Below are 12,760 nucleotides of genomic sequence, written 5' to 3'. Positions count from 1 at the left end.
TAAAGGTCAGTATCTACCACTGACAGAGGACGCACTAACTGAGAGATAAAATAAACTATATATGTAACGCAAAGGATTTTGAATTATGTCACGGCCTGGCAGTAGATCCCATGTCAATTCGTAGCTTTCAATAAACAGTCCGTTGCAAGTATTGCTTCTAGCCACCCAGGCCCCCCCGCGTCACACACACGCCGGTTTAGATTTTGAATAATTTATCATCATATTCTGTTAGTATAACTGTATTTGTTTTCATCTTCACAGTTTCAACCGGTTACAATTAGCCCACGAAAAATGCCAAATTCATAGTCACTGAATCGAAGTAAATGTGTTTATATTTATGTAAGAGCCATTCAACTGGGAATGATTAGGCGACGAAAGCGCATCTATTTAATACTCGCATAAACCAGGTTAGCTGGTACGAAAAAGAAACAATTTTTAGCCCAAGATGAAATATATACTTACCTGCAAAACCTTACTCGTTAATGGATTTTTTGGTCGCGCATTATTTGGTCAGGTAATTCCATTACCCGGCTATAAAATTTCATAGCTTTTGTTTTTTCATTTGACGAACGGATAAAAGAGGAGGCTTATTTAACGTTCTTTCTCCACTGAATCACAAGCCAATAGAAATTTGCCCGAGAAAGTTTCGAACTTTGGTTCAAGGTCAGTGTGATTGTCCTAGAATTCAATGTTTATCGCACGATTCTCGATTTTCTTTTATCTTTTAAAAGCTTCTGGTCGTCCTGGCATTGCTTTCAGATATACAAGTTAGATATCCGGCCAACAAGATCTTGCTGTTTTAAATTAGTTTTCGTAATTAGTTTCAAGGGACCAAGTGTCTCACTTGCCTGTTGACAAAAATTCTTTAGGTTTTGCAAAACTGGAATTTGTTTGTTTCCTTTTCTTATCTCTCGTTTTCTTCTTCATCATTTCGAGTCTTTGTCTGTAAACCAAAGACGCAGAGTCAACTTAAACCCAAATTTCTTATTTATAGATCGAGAATGATCAGTTTTGAAAGGGGAAGGGAAGGTTAATCTACTTTGTAATGAATTGAATTCGAGGGTACAGGTCTCAGCTTTCCTGAGTCATCGAAAGATAAGACCACTTTAAATTAGAATGAGAACTGCTTATCATTACAGAATCACACAGGTGTCAAGGGTTTTCGAGGTCGTTCATTGAAATGATCGTAATTGTTGATAAAAGCCACTATGTTGTAGTTTTGGCATGAACAATCAAAATTTCAAATTAATCAGTAACCGATCGCGAGGAACTAACTGACTGTGTAGCCTATTTGTTTGTGCCATGATCTCCGAATAGGGTGGTTTAGCGTGGAGCCCTGGCCTTCTTTAGCCTTCTTGAACAAGCCATTCTACCCTCATAGTGCCTCTCTTCTCTCAGGAGTGTTATAGGTATCGGCGAGTTCTCAAGGGAGCCTGAAGAAAATTCAGGGGTTCAGCTGCGATTGACTACCATACCATTCAGAGAAAAGAACAATATTCCTAAACACCTATTAGTGCTCAGAAACCAAATCAAGTGTCAGCTATATGGGCCACTTGGTTCGTGTACTTTTTTTTACTCCACTCTTTTTACAGATAACGCTTAAAATGTTCGAAATATACTTCTCAATGGATCTGGCATTAAAAATTACCTTACCAAGCGATCTGATTTTTCATCGTTTTCCAAAGAAGGGTGTAACAGCCACTTCGGATTTCCTGGGGTCGCCATCTGGAATAGTGCGCAATGCACTCTGATGTCGTGTAATGGTTGCTCGGTGCAATCGCAGTGTCGTGTTTCACTCTTATTGATGTTGTATTGCTGTTGTCTGAAGAAAATTTTAGTGATCAGTTGGAGCCATAAGTACCACGAAGTGTTCGATCGGCGATCGACATTTTCACAGTTGATGAGAGCATTAAACACCTCCCCCTTAAAAACGTTTAAAACAAAGTCAAGTTTAACATCTTACAGACTTACTGTTCATGATTCAACTGGTACATATTTATTCATTTATTCTCTTATTTATTTATATATTCTTTTTTTCTTTTCCTTTTATTGAACTATTAACTGCTTAGCTCAAGCTTTAGTGCCAACCTACCTTTTATACGTAAACATTACTTAATTTTACTCAGCTCGATTAGCTCTTTAGTTTTCTGAGTAAATGTTACCTCTCCTGTATTACTAGATTAGTTTAACTTTTATTTTTGGTAAAAAAGCTGTTGTTGTTGTTGTTGTTGTTGTTGCTGTTGTTGTTGCTATTGTTGTTGTTGTTCTTCTTCTTCTTCCTGTTGTTGTTGTTGTTGATGTTGTTGTTGCTGTTGTTGTTGTTGTTCCTGTTGTTGTTGTTCCTGTTGCTGTTGTTGTTGTTGTTGTTGTTGCTATTGTTGTTGTTGCTGTTGTTGTTGCTGTTGTTGCTGTTGTTGCTGTTGTTGTTGTTGTTGTTGCTGTTGTTGTTGTTGTTGTTGTTGTTGTAGTTAAAACCTGACGCTTCTCCATAATCATCATCCTCCACTACACTTTCTTGTCTCTCTTCGTTTCAAGAGCGCTCCAGCTCCAACTGATGAGGAAGATCTGTAACATATTCACTAAAATTTTGAGCGCTACTTGTAAAAAGAGTGGAGGTTCTCTTCAACATGATAAGTGTTCGAAGTTCTCGCCAATAAAGTCTGATTTGCCAAATGAGTAAATTAGAGGATTTCGGCACAGTTTCCCGGGTTGGGGTCTATAAGTAACCATTTTTCGTAAAATTACTACATTACAGCACACTATGGGAATCAAGTTGATTTTGGTGATCTCAATAATAGTTGGCGCCATTGTTGTCAAGACTGCCCTTGAAGACCCTGGCCGTGTGCGAAGTCTATTGAATGACAGAGGTGAAATAAAATAATACGAATATGATAATTTGACAAGTACCTGTTGAATATGAAATATAATCATTTGAAGACCTACGCTCCAGCCTCAGGAGAAACTATCATATGTGTACAGCTACATGTACGACGAAAAAGTATGAAATGTATTTGTACGTTTTAACATCGATTAATAAAAAGATTATTGATGCTCGGCTCAAAGGTGTCTTCTGGTGGAAGAACATGACAAAGTTATCGCCAAAATGGTCTTCGTACTTAGAACTGCGCTATGACATGCTATCAAACAGCTCAATGTCAGTTCTTTTACCAGCAGTTGCTATAGGGAATATGATTCTGTTTGTAAGTATACTACATGGGATTTGGCAAAAGAAACTCAACAGAAGTATTTGTTTAACGAATTGTTTTTTCTACATAACAGATGAAAAGAAAAGATATACAGAAGTCTCCGAAATCAATTCATCGTTACCCCGCATGAATTATGTCATCATTCGTTAACTAACAAATGTTTGCATAAAATGTAAAATGAGTGTTATATCCCATTTCTGATATCAGGCGGATTTGACAATGCTACTAAGAGAAATTTGTTGGATTTTGCGAAGATGATACATAAAGTTACTGGAAGAGGAGTTAGGGATTTCATTGGTTATGGCTGCTGGTGTGGTTATGGTGGGAAGGGGCAACCCGTGGATGATTTGGACAGGTGAGTATCCAAAAACTTATACAGTGAATATTTCGCTTTCCCTCTTCGAAATGCTAATTCTAACAAATAAGAAATGTTCGTGACGAGCAGCTAAAGTAGCGAGATCAACAAGAACCTTGTAACCGTTACTGGTTAATATAAAGCTGCTTTTTGAAGTGGAAACGTCAAGAAAATATCACTCTTGACGGTTGACACCTACATTTTATACCGTTTGGCGGCTCACCGTTAACCCAATTGGAACCCTCTGAGCCCTGGGGCCCGTTTCTCGAAGGTCCCGGTAACTTAACGGACCCGTAAAGCTGTTATGTTTTCTTTCAAGATGAAGATTTCAAAAGTTTTGAAAATGATACAATAAAACTATCAGTTAAAGAAACAAGAAGGACTTGTTTTGGGTGCCAGAACATTCTTCCCTATTCTTTGAATTTTGATTTTAAAACATGGCTTCGGGCCCGTTAAGTTACCGGGACTTTCGAGAAACGGGTCCCTGGCCCGATAATTTACCGGGACTTTCGAGAAACGGTTCCCTGGACCTCCACATAATAAGTCTAGCACGCTTACCCTTCAGCTACAGGATTGCCAGTGAAGTTTTAAGGAGATTAACAGCCTGATACCTGGGCGTGTTGTGCGAATTCTTACCTAGACCCAACTTTGAGCTGTTCAATTTGCCTTCACTCGCCTTGTTTTTACTAAAAAGTTTAACTTTTCTACCTCGCATTTAAGACACTTAAGTCCCGTTCTGTTTGTTCTCAGGTGTTGCTATGTCCATGACATGTGTTATAACAAACTCCAGTCCGACGTCTGTCCATTTAAGAAAGCTGTGTACACTCTGCCATATTCCACTGAAAAAAGGAGACCATTGAAGTGTAGTAAGTTAAACCATGTTGTTTCATTGGACAACCTTTAGTGTTTTTATCTATTCCATCGAGCTTCACCAGTTTTTTTTTTTTTTGTTTTGTTTTTTTTTTGTTTTTTTTTTTGTATTTCATATAGTAATTGAAGTAATGCCAAAGTTCTGAAATGAGTGCCAGGTACGAGAGACTGGGCGACTTGTGGGCGAGTCAACCCGCAAGCCAGACGACTTGTAAGCAATAGTTACCTTTGGGCAAAATGACTTGTGGGCGAACCAAACCATAGGCCAGTCAAACTGTAGGTGAAACTTATCTGCAGGCGAAATGACTTGTGCGCGAAATGAACATGCAGACGAGATGAATTGCGGGTGAACCAACCCGTAGGCGAGACGACTTATAGGCGAAACGTGCCTGTACGCGAAATGACCTGTGGTTGAAGCAAACCGTAGGCGGGATGACTTATAGGCGAAACTGATCAGTTGGCGAAATGACCAGTGGGCGAAACTGACCTTTAGGCGAGATGACTTGTGGCTGAAAAGGACCTTGAGGAGAGATAACTTGTGGGCGAGGGTTGACCAACGAAACTGGAGCTTACCGCAGTTTCTTTCCCGTGAAGCAATTACATGAATTTCTTATCCTCAATTACTGATCTGATTGCGATAGATATGCAACACAAACTCATGAAAAGTGACGGCTGATGGAGAATTGGGAAAACGGCAGTTCGATGACAACCAAATAAACCATTTACGTTTTGTTATCTTTACGCCTATATTCGAAGATCAAAATCGTTTATTTTCTTTTTATGATTTTAACAATCTAAATAATTTTCTTCCACAGAACCGCCTTCCTACTATTGGTATTTTAAATGGTGTCGATATTTGTTGTGCAAATGTGATGCCGAAGCGGCCAGATGCTTTGCCAGGAGTCATTATGATCGGAGATATAAAAATTACTCGCAGAAGTACTGCTAGAAAGAACGAGTCGAATACATGTACAGTTCAAAGAAGGACACTTCTTTGTTCTGCCGGTGACTCTATCGCGCCTCTGTTAAAGTTAGTTCTAATAAAACATTTACGCCAAGACAATATCCTTCTTCAGACATTGTGTTAGTCTTACATGAATTTGCTGAACATGGATGGTGTTAAAAATCTATAACGTACCAAATCCTCTTTTCAAAATGTGGTGGATAGGGACCGCGCGTAAACTCGAGGCATGTGTCAAGTCTCTTACCGAGATTTTTTTCTTGGGCATAGACGAGGTAATCGTGCCCCGCTTGGGTTCATTAGGTTTGGAAACGTGTCAAAAATTGCAATATGTTTAAAAAAAAAAAAACATAGAGACTGCTACAGGGTCTACTGTTTTACGTCTATACTTTTAAATCATGATCATACAGTATTGGAATTGACTTGCTTCCTGGTATCTCCTTCGACCACATTCGTAAATCTTTAAATTTGATTTGCCGATGACGTTCGCAACCGGTCTTTTAAATCTAGCATAAGTAGTGCGTTCTTTTCGTTGGGCAGTTCTCCTACTTCCTCCTTCTTTTGACTGGAAACTTCTGAAGGAGTCCTAAGCTTCTGACCAGGACTGTTGGTGCCTGCTATACATCAAGGCGCCAGTGTCTTTTTACTTAGAACATACATAGAGCACCATTCAGTGCCATGGTTGATGCAAGAGGCTGCCAAGTTTATGAATGATAACCTAAGGTCTACCTGAAATTACCTGCCATCAGGGCAATGACAAAATCTAAGTGCTACTGTTCACTGCAGGTAACTCTATTGCTCGGGTAGTCCATTCAGTGGTTTTATGTCATTTGAAATATGCAATATATTTTTGGAAAAAGAAGGGTTACGTAAATAAGGAAAATATAATAATCAAATTTTTTAGTTAAATCAGAGCAGAGGAAGCAACACATTGAGGTTAGTGGAATAAGCTGCTAATTAGCAGTATATATTATGTTTCTTTTTTATTTATTTATTCATTTTTTTGTATTATAACAGTCTTTGTTGAGGTCTTAGACTATTTCAACATCCAAAGCTTTTCGTTTTAACTAAATCGCTGGTGCAGTAAGAATCGAAATAGCAACTTGCCGTTTTTTTCCAATCTTTGGCGTTTTTTCGTCTGTTTGTATTTTCGTTTCTTTTTTCCCGACATACCTAATGGCATTTAAGTTTTTCCATTGAAAATCAACTGAGTTGAATTTTTTCTATTTAAGTTTTGGTATGCAGTACGTAGCATTGTATAGGAAACAAATCTTTAATTATGTCATTATGATAAAGGCTTGGAAAATCAACATTACTCTTAAGCCATTTTATGCAAAGAAAGAGTTGGGGCATTTGATATACTGAAACGAAGCTAGAACTGTTCAATGAATCACTAATAAGAGGTTACGGCCTCTTTGGTTTTAGATTGAAAATTTCTCTTAAAATCCTTACAAGAACTAAAGTTAAGCTATGGGAAGCAACTCACTTTTGCTTTGGCCAATACTGTTGGGAGTCATTGCAAGTGGAGGTAAAAAATTCAATCATATCTGAACATCTTTTAAGTAACATTGTCTTTGTTTTCTTAATGGACTTCAGATCTATTAGAGGATTCCATCTCTAATGAAACAATGGGCTTCAAACTATCATAATACGGTATACGATGTTTGGATGTAATTTCGCTCTTGGTTTGACTTACGATCTTCTTTTCACCAATCAATTGCAAATGCCAGTCTTCACAACAAAAGTAACTTTAAACTGAGGATATGATCCCATCTGTTCAAATAATGACAGGAATATTTGCAGATGAGGAAAAGATTTCGTTTTCTTCGTAACACCCCAGAAAAGGTCTTCAAAGCCAATGAGAAGGGCATTATGTTTCCCCAACTGAAGTGATTAAATAAATATAATTTATAACCAAGTGCAGGTCATCCAGCTTCTGGTTTTCTCATAAAAGAAGTATTTTTTGATGATAAATCTGTTTCAGCATTTAGTTTTGATTCTGTTTTTGTTTGTAATTTCTCTTGATTTTGCTTTAATCTGACTTGGTATTTTTCTTCATGCCGAATCAAAGACGGTAATGACAGTGCCACCAAAAGAAACATTATCAATTTTGGCTTGTTGGTTTATAAGTTCACTGAGAGAAATCCCATCGATTTCAATGGTTATGGCTGCTTTTGTGGACTTGGTGGGAAGGGCAAACCTGTGGATGATTTAGACAGGTGAGTATCCTACTTTCGATTCATTCCGCTAATTGTAGCTTGCTCTTATGGAAGACTTTAGGAAATAATATTTCACTTAAAAGAGAATCGAAGTTCGAAACTATAGCAAGAACCGTCTGCATTTACGGCTAAAACTTGAATCAGGAGTCAACGGGTGGTTATATGAAGTGATACAGATCACAGTAAGGAGAGATAAAACAGATGACCAAAGGACCGGTCATTGTCTATCGCCTGAGGAAAGGAGGGGGGGGGGAAAGAAATCGGCGGATTTTGGTTGTGCTATGATGAAATTTACCTGATCCCCCGAATAAAGTTCTGTGATATTCTTACGATCCCCCCCTTCACTGGCAATTGATCGGCAGTCACTGTCCCATTGCCACCCCCCCCCTCCCATAAGCCATGAGCTTTGTTGGCGACGACTGATACTCCTCCGTTCCGGCCTAGGTTTTGTCCCCCAATAAACCTCCGTCCCCCCCCCCCCCCCCCCACAAGCGACGAGTAAGGAATGGTCCCTTATCGAGATATACCGGCAGACAGGACGTGATGCATGCGTGTGTACGTCTCATTCAGTGCAGTCTTCGCTGATAATTGATGGTTGATTCATCTTTCATACAGTGCCATTAACAAAGAACGCTTAACTGATCAGGTTGGTTGGCCCACGGCCGTTCTGTTCGTTAATTCGTAGGTGTTGTGAAGCCCATGATAACTGCTACAGTAAAATTATGCATTCAGAGGACTGCCCATATGAGAAGGCTGTGTACCTTATGAGCTATTCAGTAACCAAAGACGATGAAAAAACGGAATGCGGTAGGTTGAAGATTTACTTCTAGAGATATGATTAAGTTTTACAAAGACGAGCAAATCAGCTGATAATCCAGCCGGGTAATGAGGGATTGCCTTGTGGCCCTAGGTTTGTTCCTGCGTATAGTGTATCACACTAATCTTCATATAAGAACGAATCATCTTTTATACGGGAGAAAATGGTGAAAATAATCTTAAAACATGTCAGATGAACATTAATGGTTGACCCATTCTTGTAATCAAACCGTGAAGAGCAACTTTTAATTCAGTGTCTAACATTCTTCGAATTTTCATTGGTTCAGCGTCTGTTCGCTCTGTGATTGGTTAAAAATTGGTTCGCACCACGCCCTTCTCGACCAATAATTATTAAATTCAAAACTGTAATTTTGAGCTTTGTCCTGACTGATACCGAGGCCCGGGTAATGAAACTAAGACCGTGTAGAGCCCAATTCAGTCTGTGTGCATACGTGTTCTTAACCAAGCCAAACAACCGCGATATAATATAATTAGCCGTAGTAGTCATTAATTTAGCATTGGTTACAGCGCTCGCTAAATATTAAGTTCAATTAACAACTATTCACTGACCAAAGTCAGTGGAGATGGCTTATGGTGGATATTAAAAATCCACTTCTAGCCACCGCTGGACTGTTGTGCGGGAGGTCGAGGGTTCGAGCCCCGGCCGGACCAAACACTCAGGGTCTTAAAATAATTGAGAAGAATTTGCTACCTTTCTATAATATCAAGAAATGGTTAGATATTCTAGTCTTCTCGGATAGGGACGAATAAATGGAGGTCCCGTCTCCTGCAGGGTTAGGGGTAGGAGACGTTAATTTCCCACACACGAGATTACTGTGTGATGGATGTCCTCCCCTGGGGTGGGATGGGTGGGTGTTTTAGAAGGCCATTAGTTTTTACCCGTTTTAAATCTTTTAATTGCAGAACCGGCTTCATCATATTTCATATATGGTAAATGTCGCAACCTTGTGTGCAAATGTGATTTGATCGCTGCCCGATGCTTCGCAAAGAGTCCCTACCAGAAGAAGTATAAAAATCATCCACATGAAAAATGCGTGGAAGCTGAAGGGCGATAAACTAGCTGTAGAATCATAAGTCCTTTGCTGTCACTGTAATAAATCTAGGGCGACCAAAATAAAATATAAACTATGTCCTAATATGACCCCTTTTTTATTTGTCACGTTTGCAATGTCTACAAGCTTACAAAAGAGTCTCCACAGACCACAGGGTTATAAACCCGTGTTGTACAATTAATATGTGTCAGATTTATGGTCGAACTCGGCCTCCTTACTGTTGTATGTTTACAGGTGCTATTTTAACATTGCATACATTGTTGAAGATGGAACTCATTGTTATTGATATATGTATCGCTGCGAGAGTTATATCTTACTATTTCTCTGCCAATAATCCTATTTATAAATGTTAGCGAACTAAATTTATCTGAATTACTTCCAAACATTGGCCCACGAGGTCGGACAACAGTGACATAATGGGGTCAACTTGTCTCGCAATCGTCTGAAAAAGAAAGTCCAAAGCGTTTCTTACGTTAGATCGTAATCTTCGTGTTTTTCTGTTTTTCATAAATAAAACTCTTCGTGCCTCAGTGCTGGTATAGAACGTTTTAAGGAGCTGCTTACTGGAAATAAAACAACCGTTTAAGAATATAGCCGACCACCCGAGAAATATCTGACATTCAAAGGGCAGACTTTAAGCGTGAATTTGACGATAAGGACGAATTTGAAAAAGTTGGCTTACTATTGTTTTTTTACGACGAAGAGATGAAGGTACACAACCATCTCCATGCGCCCTATTTAGTTTACGTTTTCTGACTCCCCATCCCCTCCCCCCGCAATCAAAAGTAAGATAACTCTTTTAACGGTATCGTTTGTTTATGCGATTACCTCTCAAGAACCACGAATGGAAGTCTTCTTCTTTCCAGTTGGAATTTTCTGTTGACCATTTGCGCTATGGATTTAAAAAATAACTGTGTTGTTTATGCGGTTTACCGAACAGATGGCTTTCTGGGTACAACGTGCGCAAGGTGGCACGGGGAAGTAGTTGTTGTTATTGTAATTGTTGTTGTTGTTGTTTTTTTTTTCTTTGCTTTGGGAGGGTATAATGGGTCTTCAAAACGCACCGTAGGTAAGTTTTACGTGCTCTCCTTATCGTTAGAAACTCTTGCGTAACCTGCTTGATATTTAAAATTTAATGAATTAGATTTTTATCTCTATTAGCGTCAAACCGATGAATTTGTTAAAGGAAATCACTGATGAACTGATAAATTAATCGAGAATTAATTCATTTTACCTTCTAAAATTGCAATGGTGGTTTTAGATCATTGAAGTGAGTTTAATGTTCGAGTAAGACACACGGAGCATAGTTTTTGGTTTCTTCAGGAACGCTTCATTTAAGTGACAGAAAATACGATCCGCAAGATTTAAAAGAGTTAGACCAAAGCATGTAAGCAGTGACGCTAAGGAAGAGGGGAAAAAGAAGCTGTGCTAACGACTGAAAAGGAATACTTTTCCAATCTTAGAGAGAAGTCAAGGGAGATAAAAAATGAACAAAGAGTGTACCCTCTTGCAAATTGTGATATCTTCACAAAAAAAAAAAAAAGAAGAAATACAGGGCTGTCAATGAAAAGATGAAATCCTTTCAAACCGAGATGATTGGCATGACCCTTGTGGCAAATATAAACTAACCTTGAGGAAGATCCATCGAAAATTTTAAATAAGGGACATTTCTCCTCTGCTCCAGATGAGCCACACAAATCACCAACGATTCCACTGGCCTGTGACGCTGGATTTTTCTTCGCTTTCCCTAAACAAGGAAAGCAGCACAAGGGGAAACCAAAGATCGACCTTAAAACGGCTGCCATTCTTCGGCTTTTCTCAACGAAACAGCAGTTGAACCCTGATTGAATTTATGGGAGGCGCTTTTGTAGTTATCGGGGTGAGTCAGTTTAACCGCAACCCTTAATGTATATCTCCTTCTCATTTCCTGTAGAGGAAGACTCTGTCTAAATTCATCACGCGAAATGTAAAGAATTAGAATAAAATAATTATCTTCCGATTTGCATCGGCGTTTAAATCAATCCAGTGCTGTTGAACGCAGTATTTAGCACAGCAAATTCATAAACAGCTGTGCACAAATCAGTGATTGAAAGAGGATAAAAGCGAGTTAACAGAATTCGATTGATGTAATAGCACTTGTCAATGATAATGAGTCCACATGGAAACAACGACTTCTGTCCATAATTTAAAAAAGACGAAATGTTACTAGTATTTCATGATTTTTGAAACAGATCTCAATCATTTTGACTTTTCTACCGAAGAAAGACCTTGATAGACCTATACAAGCTGTCCAAAACTTATTTTGACAGCCTTGTAAAACAGAATCTATGGGGTAAGTTCACCGACAAATCACCCGCCAAGATACATATTAAACGCCGACACGACCTAAACACGTGCAATTGCTGTAAACTTAACTACAGCTGCATTTTTCAAGTTTTATTTTATCATGGGCAGGACGCTGTCATGAACAGCTTTGGTCGTCATCATTTTAATTCTTGAATTATGAAAGTGTTCAAACATATGAAACTACTTTTTCATTTTTTCCCCTCATTTGCTTTCCACCCTTAGATGATAAAGATTTAAATAATTCCCTTTGACAAGACTTTTGCACTTCTAATTGTGAGTACAAACAGCTATTTAGGACTAACGAGATTCACTTTCAAAGACCATTACTAATGAAATACTAAGTCCCCACACTAAAAGTAGGCAAAAAATTAATACTTCAACGTCTGAAATGAAAACAAAAGAGAAAAAAGGCGTAAGGGAATGAACGATAAACCTGCAAATCGTTCTTTTAATCATTTATTACGTATATTGCACAGATTGTCTTAGTCATAAACATAGACCTTGAGGTTTGACCAGCGTTTCTTTGGCCTCACGGACACAACTGAGAACAGTCATTTATTTTTGTTTCTTTTTTTTCAGTTACGGTAAGATGCGTGCTCAGTGACCTCAGAAATTATCAGAGAGTAGTTACGTGCGGTTTCTCAGTACTTGCTGAATCGTTTCACGTTCTTCATTCCTGTAAACAAAATTGCGGAAGTTATAAACTACGCAGAAAGACTTGAAGCGCCTTGATCTACCCGACATATTAACTAAATTTATTCTTTGGGAGTGTGTAATGGGTGTAGTTCATCGACACTACACATTTAAATCTTTCCTCAACTTCGTATTCTTCACAATAAAATGTAAGACTGAGGAACAATTAATTAACTTCCTCAAGGCCCTGATGATGACATACCCACGTTAAAGCGGCTGAG

General features: G+C 38.6%; 2 protein-coding genes and 1 long non-coding RNA gene across 4 annotated transcripts; 2 read left to right on the top strand and 1 right to left on the bottom strand.

The window, feature by feature from the left end:
• Positions 1-470: 470 nt before the first annotated feature.
• LOC111321278 (phospholipase A2 A2-actitoxin-Cgg2a) lies at positions 471-5,494 on the top strand. Its single transcript, XM_088741227.1, has 5 exons — positions 471-663; positions 2,756-2,867; positions 3,414-3,561; positions 4,312-4,427; positions 5,247-5,494. Exons 2-5 carry the CDS (start codon positions 2,762-2,764, stop codon positions 5,378-5,380), a joined length of 504 nt encoding a protein of 167 aa, XP_088597353.1. The 5' UTR covers positions 471-663; positions 2,756-2,761; the 3' UTR covers positions 5,381-5,494.
• A 127-nt stretch (positions 5,495-5,621) lies between these two features.
• Positions 5,622-9,813, top strand: LOC111321277 (phospholipase A2 A2-actitoxin-Cgg2a-like). 2 transcript variants are annotated; one of them, XM_022924117.2, is made up of 5 exons: positions 5,622-6,328; positions 6,818-6,920; positions 7,464-7,611; positions 8,297-8,418; positions 9,352-9,813. In XM_022924117.2, the coding sequence occupies exons 2-5, from the start codon at positions 6,863-6,865 to the stop codon at positions 9,501-9,503; spliced, it is 480 nt and encodes a 159-aa protein (XP_022779852.2). In that variant the 5' UTR covers positions 5,622-6,328; positions 6,818-6,862; the 3' UTR covers positions 9,504-9,813. The 2 variants fall into 2 exon arrangements, with proteins under 2 accessions (XP_022779852.2, XP_088597363.1); XM_088741237.1 differs by having other exon boundaries at positions 5,622-6,920.
• Positions 9,579-11,538, bottom strand: LOC111321349 (uncharacterized). Its single transcript, XR_002693966.2, has 3 exons — positions 11,130-11,538; positions 10,329-10,392; positions 9,579-9,942 (listed from the first exon to the last, which is right to left on the bottom strand). It is a non-coding gene; the product is annotated as an uncharacterized LOC111321349 (long non-coding RNA).
• Between the last annotated feature and the right edge of the window lie 1,222 nt (positions 11,539-12,760).

The sequence above is a fragment of the Stylophora pistillata genome, chromosome 1 (assembly GCF_964205215.1).
Source record: "Stylophora pistillata chromosome 1, jaStyPist1.2, whole genome shotgun sequence".
In the NCBI taxonomy this organism is placed as follows: domain Eukaryota; kingdom Metazoa; phylum Cnidaria; class Anthozoa; order Scleractinia; family Pocilloporidae; genus Stylophora; species Stylophora pistillata.
Note: the sequence above shows the minus strand (reverse complement) of the source record. Positions and strands in the feature narration are given on the sequence as shown.

What these genes read in the sequence shown, in the direction of transcription:
- LOC111321277 (XM_022924117.2), top strand. Translation starts at nt 6,863, where the DNA reads ATGGGAAGCAACTCACTTTTGCTTTGGCCAATACTGTTGGGAGTCATT. An exon ending in GGGAGTCATTGCAAGTGGAG is followed by an intron (nt 6,921 to 7,463) that starts GTAAAAAATTCA and finishes GCCGAATCAAAG; the next exon opens with ACGGTAATGACAGTGCCACC. An exon ending in CGATGAAAAAACGGAATGCG is followed by an intron (nt 8,419 to 9,351) that starts GTAGGTTGAAGA and finishes TTTTAATTGCAG; the next exon opens with AACCGGCTTCATCATATTTC.
- LOC111321278 (XM_088741227.1), top strand. Translation starts at nt 2,762, where the DNA reads ATGGGAATCAAGTTGATTTTGGTGATCTCAATAATAGTTGGCGCCATT. An exon ending in AAGTCTATTGAATGACAGAG is followed by an intron (nt 2,868 to 3,413) that starts GTGAAATAAAAT and finishes TTCTGATATCAG; the next exon opens with GCGGATTTGACAATGCTACT. An exon ending in CCCGTGGATGATTTGGACAG is followed by an intron (nt 3,562 to 4,311) that starts GTGAGTATCCAA and finishes GTTTGTTCTCAG; the next exon opens with GTGTTGCTATGTCCATGACA.